The sequence below is a fragment of the Anomaloglossus baeobatrachus genome, chromosome 12 (genome assembly GCF_048569485.1).
Source record: "Anomaloglossus baeobatrachus isolate aAnoBae1 chromosome 12, aAnoBae1.hap1, whole genome shotgun sequence".
Lineage (NCBI taxonomy): Eukaryota > Metazoa > Chordata > Amphibia > Anura > Aromobatidae > Anomaloglossus > Anomaloglossus baeobatrachus.
The window spans coordinates 8,905,634-8,923,842 of record NC_134364.1 but is presented as its reverse complement, the minus strand read 5'-3'; the positions used below and the strand labels follow the sequence as shown (position 1 = coordinate 8,923,842).

Genomic DNA, 18,209 nt, shown 5'->3' with positions numbered 1-18,209 from the left:
AGACCGCCCCATACATGCTTCCATTCCTACTACCTAATGTCAGGATCCCCCCATTAGAGGCGCAGACCGCCCCATACATGCTTCCATTCCCACTACCCAATGTCAGGATCCCCCCATTAGAGGAGCAGACCGCCCCATACATGCTTCCATTCCCACTACCCAATGTCAGGATCCCCCCATTAGAGGAGCAGACAGCCCCATACATGCTTCCACTGCTAGTGCCTAATGTCAGGATCCCCCCATTAGAGGAGCAGACCGCCCCATACATGCTTCCATTCCCACTACCCAATGTCAGGATCCCCCCATTAGAGGAGCAGACCGCCCCATACATGCTTCCATTCCCACTACCCAATGTCAGGATCCCCCCATTAGAGGAGCAGACCGCCCCATACATGCTTCCATTCCCACTACCCAATGTCAGGATCCCCCCATTACAGGAGCAGACCGCCCCATACATGCTTCCATTCCTACTACCCAATGTCAGGATCCCCCCATTAGAGGAGCAGACCGCCCCATACATGCTTCCACTGCTACTATCTAATGTCAGGATCCCCCATTAGAGGAGCAGACCGCCCCATACATGCTTCCATTCCCACTACCCAATGTCAGGATCCCCCCATTAGAGGAGCAGACCGCCCCATACATGCTTCCATTCCCACTACCCAATGTCAGGATCCCCCCATTAGAGGAGCAGACCGCCCCATACATGCTTCCATTCCTACTACCCAATGTCAGGATCCCCCCATTAGAGGAGCAGACCGCCCCATACATGCTTCCATTCCTACTACCCAATGTCAGGATCCCCCCATTAGAGGAGCAGACCGCCCCATACATCCCCCAGTGCGGGATTTTATATAGTCCGATTGTATGATGTATCCTGCACATGAGACTTTGCATATTGTTACTCCAATCACATCCAAAGCTGCACTTGTTTCGTAGCTTGTGGATGAGATTGGGTCTAGGGCAGGGTGATGGAGCATTGTCCGCCAGCTCGGCCGTCTGTAGCATGTACCTGGTTTTATCGGCGGTGCCGGCATCCGTCTGCTGGCGTGGGTATACGGGCAGTCGGCCTTGGTGCACCTTGCATCAAATTTACAATTTGGATGTATGAAGAAGCATTTCTCTGCAAAGCGGCACTTGGGAAAAGCTCTGCAGGGAAAGAAGAACCATGAGCAATCAGCGGCCACGGAGCATGCACGCAGCAGGTCTGTGGAGCATGCACGCAGCAGGTCTGTGGAGCATGCACGCAGCAGGTCTGTGGAGCATGCACGCAGCAGGTCTGTGGAGCATGCACGCAGCAGGTCTGTGCAGGCAGTCACCTACTTGCAGGGTGTAGTGGGGTGGTGGTAGGTGCAGCGCTCCGCGTTCTTACACGCCGGCCAGTACTTGCAGCGCTCTGCGATCTTGGCTTTGGGTGGAACGTCGCTGGACTCTGCGGAAGAAAGAAAACTTCTGATTGGAGAAAACCTTTCCTGCGCAGCAGCTCCACCGTCACCAGGAGCCTAAACCTCTGCAGCACAGAGACCCGGAAGTATATAGTGCGCTTCTCTACACACGACGTATCTGCAGCAACAGCAGATCGGCCACGGCTGCAAATATTGCAGACAACGGTGTTAGTGCGCAGCATGGACGGGCAGGAGCCGCCTGCCATTACCTGGGCTATTCACATCTGTAACAGACCAATGCAAGCGTCGCACACTGTGTAAGAGCGTCATTTGGTGGAAGGACCAAATACACGGCTGTGAGCGAGGCCTGAACGGAGAGGAAAGTCTGTACACAATATTCTTGCTGCCTGGATGTAACTTCTCCCATCCCTGCACATAGCACGGCCACAGGGTCACACACTGAACCCCAACACCTCAACTGCACGCAATACACTATGCCCCAGTGTGGGAGCCGATCTGTGCCAGGGAGGTGCCAGCTGCGCTATACAGCAGCAATCAGACCGGGCACCAATCAATGCTGCTGAACCACTCAAATGCAAAGGTCACCCGCCGAAAAGAGGTGTGAATGGGTCACAATTGCAATACAGTGTGATCGGACAGAATCGATAAAAGCCACAGCTTTACACAGGAAAAAAAATAAGGTTTATAGCACATGAATCGGTCCACAGAACGCCATAAATTCTAGTGTCGAATGGCAGAGCCTTGTGTGCTGAGATAAGCAGCTACTCGTGATGAGTGGGCACTACCATGCTCGAGTGCTCAGTACTGGTAACTAGTGATGAGCGGGCACTACCATGCTCCAGTGCTCAGTACTGGTAACTAGTGATGAGCGGGCACTACCATGCTCGGGTGCTCAGTACTGGTAACTAGTGATGAGCGGGCACTACCATGCTCAGGTGCTCAGTACTGGTAACTAGTGATGAGCGGGCACTACCATGCTCGGGTGCTCAGTACTGGTAACTAGTGATGAGCGGGCACTACCATGCTCGGGTGCTCGGTACTGGTAACTAGTGATGAGCGGGCACTACCATGCTCGGGTACTCAGTACTGGTAACTAGTGATGAGCGGGCACTACCATGCTCAGGTGCTCAGTACTGGTAACTAGTGATGAGCGGGCACTACCATGCTCAGGTGCTCAGTACTGGTAACTAGTGATGAGCGGGCACTACCATGCTCCAGTGCTCAGTACTGGTAACTAGTGATGAGCGGGCACTACCATGCTCGGGTGCTCAGTACTGGTAACTAGTGATGAGCGGGCACTACCATGCTCAGGTGCTCAGTACTGGTAACTAGTGATGAGCGGGCACTACCATGTTCGGGTGCTCAGTACTGGTAACTAGTGATGAGCGGGCACTACCATGCTCGGGTGCTCGGTACTGGTAACTAGTGATGAGCGGGCACTACCATGCTCGGGTGCTCAGTACTGGTAACTAGTGATGAGCGGGCACTACCATGCTCAGGTGCTCAGTTCTGGTAACTAGTGATGAGCGGGCACTACCATGCTCAGGTGCTCAGTACTGGTAACTAGTGATGAGCGGGCACTACCATGCTCGGGTGCTCAGTACTGGTAATTAGTGATGAGCGGGCACTACCATGCTCAGATGCTCAGTACTGGTAACTAGTGATGAGCGGGCACTACCATGCTCTGGTGCTCAGTTCTGGTAACTAGTGATGAGCGGGCACTACCATGCTCGAGTGCTCAGTACTGGTAACTAGTGATGAGCGGGCACTACCATGCTCGGGTGCTCAGTACTGGTAACTAGTGATGAGCGGACACTACCATGCTCAGGTGCTCAGTACTGGTAACTAATGATGAGCGGGCACTACCATGCTCAGGTGCTCAGTACTGGTAACTAGTGATGAGCGGGCACTACCATGCTCGGGTGCTCAGTACTGGTAACTAGTGATGAGCGGGCACTGCCATGCTCGGGTGCTCAGTACTGGTAACAACCAGTTAGATGCTCTGTTGGGTATGACTCGAGTACCGAGTATAATGTGAAGATGCGGATGTGGGCGCAGACCCATAGATATTAATGGGTTTTTGTGAGTCCATGTCTCCGGGACGTGTGAAATCGCAGGTCACATGCAGCAGAGACCTGTGAATGAGGCTGGATCCATCGCACTAAGCTTCTCCTCGGCGTTTTATCTCGGCTGTTACTGCCGTGTACTGGACATAAGAAGATCATGTCTGACGCCGGTCACCGACCTGAGCCCTTGGTGTGTTGGCGCCCGGTGATAAGGAGGTCATAAGCCCTTGGTGTGTTGGCGCCCGGTGATAAGGAGGTCATGAGCCCTTGGTGTGTTGGCGCCCGGTGATAAGGAGGTCATAAGCCCTTGGTGTGTTGGCGCCCGGTGATAAGGAGGTCATGAGCCCTTGGTGTGTTGGCGCCCGGTGATAAGGAGGTCCTGAGCCCTTGGTGTGTTGGCGCCCGGTGATAAGGAGGTCCTGAGCCCTTGGTGTGTTGGCGCCCAGTGATAAGGAGGTCATGAGCCCTTGGTGTGTTGGCGCCCGGTGATAAGGAGGTCATGAGCCCTTGGTGTGTTGGCGCCCGGTGATAAGGAGGTCATAAGCCCTTGGTGTGTTGGCGCCCGGTGATAAGGAGGTCATGAGCCCTTGGTGTGTTGGCGCCCGGTGATAAGGAGGTCCTGAGCCCTTTGTGTGTTGGCGCCCGGTGATAAGGAGGTCCTGAGCCCTTGGTGTGTTGGCGCCCGGTGATAAGGAGGTCCTGAGCCCTTGGTGTGTTGGCGCCCGGTGATAAGGCGGTCATGAGCCCTTGGTGTGTTGGCGCCCAGTGATAAGGCGGTCATGAGCCCTTGGTGTGTTGGCGCCCGGTGATAAGGAGGTCCTGAGCCCTTGGTGTGTTGGCGCCCAGTGATAAGGAGGTCCTGAGCTCTTGGTGTGTTGGCGCCCGGTGATAAGGAGGTCCTGAGCCCTTGGTGTGTTGGCGCCCAGTGATAAGGCGGTCATGAGCCCTTTGTGTGTTGGCGCCCGGTGATAAGGGGGTCCTAAGCCCCTATAACCGCTGCAGGACGGTGAGCGGCTGCTGTTTATTCTCTTATTGACATAACAGACGGGTCCTCGCAGACCTTCATCTTACTGGTAAGCTACGTTCCGGGCTCAGTGCCCGCCATACATCTGTGCCACCACCTGCGGTGGGCAGTGCCGGGACGTACCGTGTGTGCCGGGGGGATCCTGTGGGATGGGGCACCCCGGCTCCGTCCTGCTCAGGGCACTGTACGCCTCCGGATATTCTTCTCCTTGTTCGGTGTAACACATGGGTTCTTCCTCCGCTTCCTGATCAGAGAGGTATCCCGGCGGGCTGGGAACGCCTTCCAGGGTTACTATGAATTTTGGACTTGGAGGTTTTTCAGGTACCACAGATTCTCTGATGTGGACAAAAAAGAGAATCACTTACTGGCTTTCTGCGTGCCGTGTAAATGTGGCACAAGGTGGCGCTGCGTGCCAGGCGGCACTGGCCGGCGGGTGCATGGCTGACGTACCTGGGCTGGATCAGGCGGCTCGGCTGCAGCTGGCCCTCCACGACTGTGGGAATTCCTTGGACGGCAGGATCTTTGGTGATTTTGGGTCTTTTGAGGATGAAGGAGCGGCTGTCGGTGGGTCTGAGGTTCTCCGCCACCTCCTCTGATACAGAAAAACAACCAGCATTAATACCAGCGACGCTCCAGCACAAGTGCAAAGGGCACTTTATACCCTGTGATATCGCTAGCGATCATACCCGCCCCCATAGTTTGTGCGACATGGGCAAATCGCAGCCTGTGGCGCACAACTTCGCTAACACCAGTCACACGGACTTACCTGCTCTGCGACGTCGCTCTGGCCGGCAATTCGCCTCCTAAGGGTGCGGTTCGTGCGGCGTCACACGGCAGCCGTCCAATAGCAGAGGAGGGGCGGAGATGAGCGGCCGGAACATCCCGCCCACCTCCTTCCTTCCGCATTGGCGGAGGACGCAGGTAAGGAGATGTTCGTCGCTCCCGCGGTGTCACACGTAGCGATGTGTGCGGCCGCAGGAACAACATCGTACCAGCAGCAGCAACGAGATTAAGGAAAGGAGCGACGTGTCAACGAGCAACGATTTTTCACGTTTTTGCGCTCGTTGATCGTCGCTCATTTGTGTCACACGCTGCGATGTTGCTACCGGCGCCGGATGTGCGTCACTAACGACGTGACCCCGACGATAAATCGTTAGCGATGTCGCAGCGTGTAAAGCCCCCTTTAGAAGAGGTTCACGTATAATAATCTCATAGATGTACATTCTGATTAAATCATAAAAACACATGGTGTGAACACTGCTCCAGAGCTGCAATCACTAGTCTGCTCATTTCTTAACTCCAGAGCTGCAATCACAAATCTAGCTGGCGTTCCACTGGTGGAAACTTTCCTGACATGGTCATGTATAACAAGCCTCATCGGTGCGGACCGAATATTGGGACTTTGCTAGTATGCACACTGCAACCGTGGCTTCGATGCAGTCGTACTGGAAACAGTCAACAAGTAGGTGGACACAGGAGGGAATGCGAAGATATTTCAGCTCTGAGACCTGAAGAATAGTAAATGCAGTGGCCTTATATTCCATACCTGGACTCCAGAGCTGCGCTTCACTGGAGGGATCGGGCTGCAGTCGGGAGAGGACGTCCATTCTGCGCTGATCTACTGCAATGACACAAAGACTTACAGGAGCTGTCCATCTGGGAGGAGGGGTCCTGGACGCACGCGTATAGCGGGTTTTATACTGGCACCTCTCCCGGCCGCGGTGTATGTAAGGGCATGGTGGGCCGCACCTGGAGTAGGGTGGGCTGTATGTGGTGTAGGGTCCATCACGGCGGCCTCCTCCGGCTCCAGGTAGCGCAGCACAGACTCTCTGCTCCTCGGTGGGATCAGCTCCTCCTCGGGCAGCAGACGGGTCCGCGGGGCGACCGGAACCATTTGTTTTGGTGCAGCTTTTAGGGTTCAAGACAAAAAAAACAAAAACACATTCATAAGACCTGAGAAGCCGGCGCCGCCTGCAGCATCCCTGCTCAGCGACTGCACCGCCTGCAGCACCCCTGCTCAGCGACTGCACCGCCTGCAGCATCCCTGCTCAGCGACTGCACCGCCTGCAGCATCCCTGCTCAGCGACTGCACCGCCTGCAGCATCCCTGCTCAGCGACTGCACCGGAAACTACAATATTACTTATTGGATAATTTATAAATGGACGTTGGATAAATAACAGGAAACAAAATCCAATATCAGTCACATATGTAATGTCTGGAGGTTATATCAGCACTGGAGCATTATAAGAGGGGCTGATATCAGTCACATATGTAATGTCTGGGGTTATATCAGCACTGGAGCGTTATAATGGGCTGATATCAGTCACATATGTAATGTCTGGGGTTATATCAGCACTGGAGCATTATAAGAGGGGCTGATATCAGTCACATATGTAATATCTGGGGTTATATCAGCATTGGAGCATTATAAGAGGGGCTGATATCAGTCACATATGTAATGTCTGGGGTTATATCAGCACTGGAGCATTATAAGAGGGGCTGATATCAGTCACATATGTAATGTCTGGGGTTATATCAGCACTGGAGCGTTATAAGAGGGGCTGATATCAGTCACATATGTAATGTCTGGGGTTATATCAGCACTGGAGCATTATAAGAGGGGCTGATATCAGTCACATATGTAATATCTGGGGTTATATCAGCACTGGAGCATTATAAGAGGGGCTGATATCAGTCACATATGTAATGTCTGGGGTTATATCAGCACTGGAGCGTTATAAGAGGGGCTGATATCAGTCACATATGTAATGTCTGGAGGTTATATCAGCACTGGAGCATTATAAGAGGGGCTGATATCAGTCACATATGTAATGTCTGGGGTTATATCAGCACTGGAGCATTATAAGAGGGGCTGATATCAGTCACATATGTAATGTCTGGAGGTTATATCAGTACTGGAGCATTATAAGAGGGGCTGATATCAGTCACATATGTAATGTCTGGGGTTATATCAGCATTGGAGCATTATAAGAGGGGCTGATATCAGTCACATATGTAATGTCTGGGGTTATATCAGCACTGGAGCATTATAAGAGGGGCTGATATCAGTCACATATGTAATGTCTGGGGTTATATCAGCACTGGAGCATTATAAGAGGGGCTGATATCAGTCACATATGTAATGTCTGGAGGTTATATCAGTACTGGAGCATTATAAGAGGGGCTGATATCAGTCACATATGTAATGTCTGGGGTTATATCAGCATTGGAGCATTATAAGAGGGGCTGATATCAGTCACATATGTAATGTCTGGGGTTATATCAGCACTGGAGCATTATAAGAGGGGCTGATATCAGTCACATATGTAATGTCTGGGGTTATATCAGCACTGGAGCGTTATAAGAGGGGCTGATATCAGTCACATATGTAATGTCTGGGGTTATATCAGCACTGGAGCATTATAAGAGGGGCTGATATCAGTCACATATGTAATATCTGGGGTTATATCAGCACTGGAGCATTATAAGAGGGGCTGATATCAGTCACATATGTAATGTCTGGGGTTATATCAGCACTGGAGCGTTATAAGAGGGGCTGATATCAGTCACATATGTAATGTCTGGAGGTTATATCAGCACTGGAGCATTATAAGAGGGGCTGATATCAGTCACATATGTAATGTCTGGGGTTATATCAGCACTGGAGCATTATAAGAGGGGCTGATATCAGTCACATATGTAATGTCTGGAGGTTATATCAGTACTGGAGCATTATAAGAGGGGCTGATATCAGTCACATATGTAATGTCTGGGGGTTATATCAGCACTGGAGCATTATAAGAGGGGCTGATATCAGTCACATATGTAATGTCTGGGGGTTATATCAGCACTGGAGCATTATAAGAGGGGCTGATATCAGTCACATATGTAATGTCTGGGGTTATATCAGCACTGGAGCGTTATAAGAGGGGCTGATATCAGTCACATATGTAATGTCTGGGGTTATATCAGCACTGGAGCGTTATAAGAGGGGCTGATATCAGTCACATATGTAATGTCTGGGGTTATATCAGCACTGGAGCGTTATAAGAGGGGCTGATATCAGTCACATATGTAATGTCTGGGGGTTATATCAGCACTTAAAACACACAAAAAGCAATATTAAAACCGAAGGTTTGACCATGCAGGTCACAAATCACACACTGCCCAGAGCTGTATATAAAGCTCAAAAGGGCCACAGATACGTCCCTTGGGCAAGATAGACAATGGGACAACTAAATCATGTGTTGAGAGCTGGTTAACACTATCAGTGGATAGCACATAGTCATAACGACAATAGTTCCATTATGCTCAGGTCAGAGTCATAAAATAACACAGGCAAAAGGATATATATTTTTCCTTCACTGAAGGTACGAAAAATACATATAAACACCTATTGGCTGTAATCAACACACAAATTAGGCAAAAAAAACAGGGAAGATCTCACCCATTCAGATGATCTTCTGTTGCTTATCACAGCATCTCTTGCTGACAGGGCCAAAATGGGGCTTGGATTCCAGGTTGATGTAACTCACCCTAAACCCCATTGACTCCCGTCCTAACAAGGACGGTCCACAACTGAACCTATTGTTGTCCTTGTTCAAAACAGCCCCACATGCCTCCCGACGCGTTTCGTCACGTTTTAGTGACTCCTCAGGGGACCAAACATGGGTTAAAAGTATCAGGGCCAGTGATGGTGTAATGCCTGCAAGGTCCACACACACCAAATGCTGCAAACAGTTAGCCCCACTCATTCTGACCTATAAATGTATGGTCGGGGCCCACAAAGCCAATCCACAAAACTTCCGATCAGGTGCAACATTAATCACCTCACACGATCAACACTCACCACCAGCTGAAGGAGTAAGGACGCCAGGATTCCACGTGTCACAGTGTTTCCATATCGTTCAGTCTCCATTATCCAGCATGTGCACAGGACTTCCTGGTTGTGTTCACAGAAGCGAGGCTTGGAACACATCACGTGATACACACATGGTTCACCATGTGATCCACCGTGTCATCGCTTCATTCTGAGAGTGCTCACAGATTTATGAGACTCCTCTTAGAGGAGGAAAAAAATACCCTGTTGCACCTTAATGATAGCCTTAAAGAACTGATAGACTCAGCCAAAAAGTTCTCTGGTGAACCAGATTTTTCTAAAAAAGAATTGACACTACAAAATGACATAGAGAGATTCCAACATAACGTAAAAGAAAGAAAACATAAACAATTTGTTCGCGATCTACAGGATTTTAGAGAGAACAGAGCATATATTTTCCTTAATAACAAAACACTGCATACCGAGATCCCCATAGACCCCTCATCCTCTGACACCGAGGCCTCTGAGAGTGATACCAGGGGTGGGAGAGGGGGTCAGGCGCGAAAAGGGAAAGGCTCTTTCTCTAACAGAGGCAGAGGAAACCAATTTACACAGGGGCCTCGTTTTTTAGACCGCGAGTACTCACTGAGGAGCCGAACAGAGGGGAGGGGCCAATTTCCGAAATAGGCCTGCAGGTTCTTAACCTGTCCTCCCGACCTCTCAGTGATTTGGAAAAGTCTATGCTTGAACGGGGTCTCTCCTTTGTCCCCACATCCGATTTCAATTTATTTATGTGTGTCAAAGACTTGAACCTCTTCGCACGAAAACTCAAGTGGAGGAAGCATTTTTGTAGACAAGATGGTAGGACCTGTGAAGAATTAGGTATTCCACCCGACATGCTGTCGGATGTTAGGCTACTCGAATCATTAGCCATAGAAAATCCCAACACTAGGGGTGAGGGGCCCTTTACCATCTTAAAAAATAAAAGCACAAAAATGCCGCCTCCACAAAGTGAGATGTCCACAGTGGATGTTTTCGTCAATCTGGTGACAGAGGATTTGAAAAAATTGAGTCAGCAAAATCCTTTCTCCACTTATAACTGTACGGGAGAGGAAATCAGGGCCCTGCGGGGGCTTGAACAGGATCGCCACATTGTGATAAAACCCTCAGATAAGGGAGGCAATGTGGTGATCCTGGACTCTGAAAAATACCGCAGAATGTGCCTGGATCTCTTGGATGATAGAGAAGGGTATGACGTTTTGAGGGAAAATCCAACAAAGATGTTTTTGTCTGAATTAAAAATCTTGCTGGATGAGGCCTTGGCCTCTAAGGTTATTGACAAGAAAGAATATGAATTCCTGCTGCCCCAGAATCCAACTATTGCTACCTTCTATGGGCTACCGAAGGTGCACAAGGGACTAGACCCACTCAAAGGCAGACCCATAGTATCGGGAATCAATAGCATTTGCCAAAATCTGGGCAAATATTTGGACATTGTCTTGCGACCCTTTGTCACATCTTTGCAATCCTATACCAGAGATTCCACCGATTTTCTGAGGAAGATCGATGGTATATGTGTTGATGATGGGTGCATTTTGGCAAGTATTGATGTGGAGGCACTGTACTCCTCAATACCGCATGACAAGGGATTGCAGGCTGCTGAGTACTTCTTGTCCACCAGGGGTTGTCAATTCTTACAACATAATGCTTTTGTACTGAGGGCACTCAATTTTTGTCTAACTAGGAACTACTTTGTTTTCGACGGTAAATTCTTCCACCAGCGCAGGGGCACCGCGATGGGGAGCCCTTGTGCCCCCTCGTATGCAAATTTGCTCCTGGGCTGGTGGGAGGAGACAATGGTCTTTGCCGGCGAGGACGAAGTGGAGGACACCCACAGAGTGGAACTCTGGGCACGCTATATTGATGACGTATTCGTCATCTGGCGTGGCCCGGAGAGTACCCTTGAAAGCTTTGTTAACAAACTAAATGACAACCCTATTGGTTTACACTTTACCTACGAGACCAATCGCACTACCCTACCTTTCTTGGATATCTTGGTCACTAAGACAGAGGGAGGTGCCCTTAAAACGCGCACCTACAGAAAACCAACCTCTACAAACTCCCTTCTAAGATGGGAGAGCAATCACCCAGCACCCCTCAAAAGGGGAATACCTAAGGGCCAGTATCTGAGGATGCGGAGGAACTGTTCCGATGAGAGATCATTTAAACATCAAGCAGATGATCTCAGGGATAGGTTCTTGGAGAGAGGTTATCCTGAAAGAGTTTTGAAAAAGGCCTATAATGAAACTAAAACAATAAAGAGAACAGACCTCCTAGTTTCAGCCCCCGAGAAAGGTGGTGATGGACCAATCAGGTTCATCACGACCTATTCAAACGGGTCACAACAAGTAAGAAATATCTTGGAAAGATACTGGGGTATCCTCCGAATGGATAAAGACCTTGAACATAAGGTCGGTGAATATCCCCACGTCACCTACAAAAAAGGGAGGTCGATTGAGGATAGACTTGTCCACAGCCACTTCCAGGCACCCCAACAACATACTTGGCTAAAATCTAACATGAAAGGGTGCTATAGATGTGGGAAATGTGTGGCATGTCCATTCATCAACTCCTCAAAAAACTTTAACTCAAATGTCACTCAGGAGCTATTTGATATACGCCACTTCATAAACTGCCGGTCCCGGGGTATTATCTACAAGGCCACATGCGAATGTGGCCTTGAATACGTGGGAAAAACCATCAGGGAGTTTAGACGGCGTATTGGGGACCACTTGGGGGACATAGAACATAAGAGAGAGACCCCCTTAGCCCGACATGTAAATAATGTCCACGGAGGAAAGAAAAACGTCATATCATTTATTGGTATTGATAAGATTGAACAACCCCTGAGAGGTGGTGACTGGGACCGCCTGGTACTACAACGAGAGACCAGGTGGATTTTCAGGTTGGATACAGTGGCCCCCAAAGGCCTGAATGAGCAGTTAAACTATGGCTGTTACATCTGACTTCTCTCGGATTTCGCTCGGTTTGAGCATAATGACACTGTCACCTTCTGTTCTATCCCTTCTCTGCTAGAAATAATGATCCCTAGACCACTGACTTTCCAGCCTGCTAAAATATCATTGGACACAATGAGGTCATTTTATGACCCACTTTGCTACTAGCATGGTGGAAGAGTAACTTTTTACCTTCCATTTTTTCTTTGACTTGAAGCATATTAAATTACACAACTTCCGCAACACTCACCAAACCTCATATATATCTCACACAGTGCTTATCTTAATTACCTAATGGAGTTACTAAAATAATGATATACATATTGATGGTTATGACGAGCCTAACTTTGTCTCCAGCACAGACTAATGGGGACAAGGGTAAGTTTGAAATAGGCTCATGAAACATGTGATACACTTGCCCAGTGGTTTTGGATATACACAACACTGTGCGGCTGACTCTGGGCTGGATGTGCCTGCACATATGTGACAGGCTGCTTGGATTTTTCCCTATAAGCAGCCTGGACGGCCGGGGGCGTGTCCCACTGGTGTGGGCAGATCCTACACTGCTGTAATGCTCAGAATGAAGCGATGACACGGTGGATCACATGGTGAACCATGTGTGTATCACGTGATGTGTTCCAAGCCTCGCTTCTGTGAACACAACCAGGAAGTCCTGTGCACATGCTGGATAATGGAGACTGAACGATATGGAAACACTGTGACACGTGGAATCCTGGCGTCCTTACTCCTTCAGCTGGTGGTGAGTGTTGATCGTGTGAGGTGATTAATGTTGCACCTGATCGGAAGTTTTGTGGATTGGCTTTGTGGGCCCCGACCATACATTTATAGGTCAGAATGAGTGGGGCTAACTGTTTGCAGCATTTGGTGTGTGTGGACCTTGCAGGCATTACACCATCACTGGCCCTGATACTTTTAACCCATGTTTGGTCCCCTGAGGAGTCACTAAAACGTGACGAAACGCGTCGGGAGGCATGTGGGGCTGTTTTGAACAAGGACAACAATAGGTTCAGTTGTGGACCGTCCTTGTTAGGACGGGAGTCAATGGGGTTTAGGGTGAGTTACATCAACCTGGAATCCAAGCCCCATTTTGGCCCTGTCAGCAAGAGATGCTGTGATAAGCAACAGAAGATCATCTGAATGGGTGAGATCTTCCCTGTTTTTTTTGCCTAATTTGTGTGTTGATTACAGCCAATAGGTGTTTATATGTATTTTTCGTACCTTCAGTGAAGGAAAAATATATATCCTTTTGCCTGTGTTATTTTATGACTCTGACCTGAGCATAATGGAACTATTGTCGTTATGACTATGTGCTATCCACTGATAGTGTTAACCAGCTCTCAACACATGATTTAGTTGTCCCATTGTCTATCTTGCCCAAGGGACGTATCTGTGGCCCTTTTGAGCTTTATATACAGCTCTGGGCAGTGTGTGATTTGTGACCTGCATGGTCAAACCTTCGGTTTTAATATTGCTTTTTGTGTGTTTTAAGGAATAAAATAAAGGTTAAATTTTAATATTATCTCACTGGTGCTATTCCCTAACAAATTGTGAGCCCTTGTCCTGGAAGGAACACCAATCTTTGGTTCCTTTGCTTATTTGCTGGGTTATATCAGCACTGGAGCGGTATAAGAGGGGCTGATATCCGTCACATGTGTAATGTCTGGGGTTATATCAGCACTGGAGCGTTATAAGAGGGGCTGATATCAGTCACATATAAACCTCCAGATTCATTACATTGTAGACACAGCGGTTTCGCTGCTGTATCCCCGTTTCTGCTCCGGGCCCCTGCATTGCGCGTGCGGCCCCCGTTACCTGCGGAGTAGCTGGTGGTCTTAGTGATGGACTCCTGGGCTTCGGATATGGCTTTCAGGATCAGGTTCTTGTTGGCCTGTTTTGAAGGGGGAAGGGTCGGTCTAAAAATAAGACAAAAGCCTGAAATCCTTGGCTGCAGACAATGAACAAGCAGGGACTATGGAGGGTGAGGCCAGTGACCGGTCGTTACCTTCTCTCCGGCCGGGAGGGCACAGAGACGCTGCTCAGTAACCCGGCTGCCCGGGACAGGTTCTCCTCCTCCTCCTCTTCTTCGTCGTCGTCCTCCTCCTCTTCCGCAGCCAATCTTTTCACTTTCACCACAGAACTGGCCACTGGGATCTTCCTCTTACGGGAACTGTCCCCCTAAACCAGACGGGGGGGGGGGTATTAGGGGGATGAGACCGTTCAGTGACTCCGCATTTCTCCTTTCGAGTCTGAGAAGTGACCTGCACCTACCTCCCGCACAGACACCATGGTGGACAAGTACGCCTCCTCCGCGGGGCCCACGTCCTGGGGGTCATACATCCTTGTGGCACTCAGCAATCTGCTGACCTGAGGGTCCTTTGGTCTTGCGGGTTGGGGTCTATATGTGGCGTTGTGCTCTGTAACCTGGTAAAGGCTCTGACCGCTCCCGGGGGGTCTGTACAGCGGAGCCGCCGGCCGCTGGGGTCTGGTACTGACCGCTGCGGCCGATCTCTTCCTGGAGTACAGCAAATTGTCGGGGCCGTAGCTCAAGTCGTCAATGAATGGATCGTCTGAGTCCAGTTTAATGTCAATGATGGCATCAGACGGGGAGAATTCATACATGGGCTTCACTGCGGAGGTGAGACGGGCAGCCGTGACCGCATCAGCGGAGACCCTGGAATATAAAGGACGCAGCGCATGAGAGCAGCAGGGACCGCATGATCCGGCACCTCTGGCCAGCCGCCGTACCTGACGCTCGGAGGCCGCGAGTCGCTGTGCAGGCGCTCCTGGCGAGCTGGAGGCGCTTCCCTCGCAGGCTCCTCTCTGCTCGGCGGCACACTCTTCAGGGGCGGCATGCTGCTGTTGAAGATGATGGCCTCCGAGGCTTTCAGGCTATTCGTTTCTGGACATAGAATGGGTAAAAAAAAACATTAAAGGAAATCTCAGCACATCATCACTCCCCCCCCCCCCCCCCAAAAAAAAGGCACAGACCTGGAGTGACGGAGCGCAGCTTGTCCAGAACGCCCTGCAGCCTAGAAAACAGAAAGTGCCACATAGCGACGGAAAACCAGCTGTGAGGTCCATTTCTGGACGGAGCGAATAACCAGGAGAGGAATACAATTGTGCCAAACCCTCAGCTGTGAGAAATATAAAGTCTGCACACCAATCACTGACTGTGGGGATCCCCCAGGATGGAGCATTGCAGCCGCTGCGATCTCAGGATCGGGGAAAGTCAGACGCCCGGGAATTGATGGATGAATGGAGCGCCGCAGGGGGACAGAGCGCCGCAGGGGGACAGAGCGCCGCAGGGGGACAGAGCGCCGCAGGGGGACAGAGCGCCGCAGGGGGACAGAGCGCCGCAGGGGGACAGAGCGCCGTGGATTTCATTGTCAGCTCATTATACATGAGTATATGTGTAAGGAAGGGCTGGAGTCTTCCTAGTGAGCGCACTGGCTGGCATGAGCACTGGTTTCCACCACCCTGCCGCCGGCGGAGCCCCTGGAGCCGGATATGCGGTTACCAGGTGGTGAATCTGGCCGTGTTGTTCCCCAGGAAGAGCGACAAGTCGTCTGTCATCTGGTCCTGACTCTTCTTGTTCGCCACCATCACCATGATGTAATCGGGGAGCTCCTCGTCTGAAGAAGGAGATAACGGGGGAGGGGAGTGCGGGGGTCAGGCCATGTCTACAGCCGAAGATTAAACATTCATATTTAAGGGTCTTACCGACGTACGCACCGAGCTCCTGCAGCTTCCCCTTAATGGCCGTCTACGAACAAAACCAACAATTGTTACAAGAAGCAGGACCCATCTCCCCCCACCATGCACAGACGTCCCCCCACAATGCACAGACGCCCCCTCACCACCAGCGCACACCCCACAATGCACAGACGCCCCCTCACCACCAGCGCACACCCCACAATGCACAGACGTCCCCTCACCACCAGCGCACACCCCACAATGCACAGACGTTACCTCCCACAATGCACAGACGTCCCCTCACCACCAGCGCACACCCCACAATGCACAGACGCCCCCTCACCACCAGTGCACACCCCACAATGCACAGACGTTACCCCCCACAATGCACAGACGCCCCCTCACCACCAGTGCACACCCCACAATGCACAGACGCCCCCTCACCACCAGCGCACACCCCACAATGCACAGACGCCCCCTCACCACCAGCGCACACCCCACAATGCACAGACGCCCCCTCACCACCAGTGCACACCCCACAATGCACAGACGCCCCCTCACCACCAGCGCACACCTGTGATACCAATGTGATATGACTGAAAGAATGTGTGATTAGATAGGAATCATAATCAAAAGATAGGAGTGATCCCAGATATTATTTGACCTATCAATAATTCAGTATCAAAGAGATGTCCTTTGGATAACCAATTTCACTATGATGACCAAAGAATACATGTCAAACAGGTTTTGAAGCAGTTTCAAGATAATGAGGAAGTCACATTTACAGTTCCACTTACCGGAAACTTGTGGTTGGCTTAAAGACAGGTTTAAGGAAGCTTGCATATGAAACTTACGGCTCATTGCAATATTTCACTAACACTATGGTCAACTGTGGTCGGTCAGTTGTCAACTGGCAGCATGTACAAGTAAATGTGCAGGAAGCTGCTGGTGCCCACAGCAGTCTGTGGTCAAGTTACATGAACATGACTCAGCTGTCACATGCTGGTGACCATTTAAACACAACCTACAAAGTTTTCCTATAAAAATACACCGGACTCGCTTAAAGTTAAGGGAAACCTTCCAGGACATTGAAGTGTACGCACTGCTCCTGTGATGCAAGATGATGCCATGTTGTTTCCTTTATCATTAAATCGAGTTCCCTCCGATGAGAAAGGCGTGCTACAACATAACGGTAATGTTGATGCATATTTCTGTTATTGTATAAGATTCTATGACTATAGTTCTAAATCCCTATGTACCATTAACTATTCATGTGCTATTAAAATAAATAGTATCTTGCTATAAAGAATATTAGTATTCGTGCCTGATTAGGATATCAGTGAGCGCTTCGTAAGTACGGGCTTTCAGCCCCTTTTTAGTAGAATTTAGCAATTTTAGTAGAATTTAGCAAGACAACACCCCACAATGCACAGACGTTACCCCCCACAATGCACAGACGTCCCCCTCACCACCAGCGCACACCCCACAATGCACAGACGTCCCCCTCACCACCAGCGCACACCCCACAATGCACAGACGTCCCCTCTCCACCAGCGCACACCCCACAATGCACAGACGCCCCCTCTCCACCAGCGCACACCCCACAATGCACAGACGCCCCCTTACCACCAGCGCACACCCCACAATGCACAGACGTCCCCTCACCACCAGCACACACCCCACAATGCACAGACGCCCCCTCACCACTAGCGCACACCCCACAATGCAGACGCCCCCTCACCACTAGCGCACACCCCACAATGCACAGACGCCCCCTCACCACCAGCGCACACCCCACAATGCACAGACGCCCCCTCACCACCAGCGCACACCCCACAATGCACAGACGCCCTCTCACCACCAGCGCACACCCCACAATGCACAGACGCCCCCTCACCACCAGCGCACACCCCACAATGACAATGCACAGACGCCCCCTCACCACCAGCGCACACCACACAATGAACAGACGCCCCCCTCACCACCAACGCACACCCCACAATGCACAGATGCCCCCTCACCACCAGCGCACACCCCACAATGCACAGACGCCCCCTCACCACCAGCGCACACCCCACAATGCACAGACGTTACCCCCCACAATGCACAGACGTCCCCCTCACCACCAGCGCACACCCCACAATGCACAGACGCCCCCTCAC

General features: G+C 50.7%; 1 protein-coding gene across 4 annotated transcripts in view; it reads right to left on the bottom strand.

Moving 5' to 3' along the window:
* Positions 1–18,209, bottom strand: part of ZC3H14 (zinc finger CCCH-type containing 14) — a 33,100-nt gene that overhangs the window by 5,238 nt on the left and 9,653 nt on the right. Inside the window, exons 2-14 of one of the 4 annotated variants that reach the window (XM_075331056.1) lie at positions 16,075–16,117; positions 15,872–15,986; positions 15,343–15,383; positions 15,100–15,253; positions 14,623–15,025; positions 14,357–14,529; positions 14,167–14,267; positions 6,204–6,404; positions 6,043–6,117; positions 4,947–5,088; positions 4,620–4,831; positions 1,324–1,432; positions 1,013–1,149 (exon numbers count right to left, since the gene is read on the bottom strand). In XM_075331056.1, coding sequence (XP_075187171.1) covers positions 1,013–1,149; positions 1,324–1,432; positions 4,620–4,831; positions 4,947–5,088; positions 6,043–6,117; positions 6,204–6,404; positions 14,167–14,267; positions 14,357–14,529; positions 14,623–15,025; positions 15,100–15,253; positions 15,343–15,383; positions 15,872–15,986; positions 16,075–16,117 — 1,906 coding nt within the window. The remainder of the gene's footprint in view (positions 1–1,012; positions 1,150–1,323; positions 1,433–4,619; positions 4,832–4,946; positions 5,089–6,042; positions 6,118–6,203; positions 6,405–14,166; positions 14,268–14,356; positions 14,530–14,622; positions 15,026–15,099; positions 15,254–15,342; positions 15,384–15,871; positions 15,987–16,074; positions 16,118–18,209) is intronic. The other 3 variants (XM_075331057.1, XM_075331058.1, XM_075331059.1) reach the window with 3 other exon arrangements.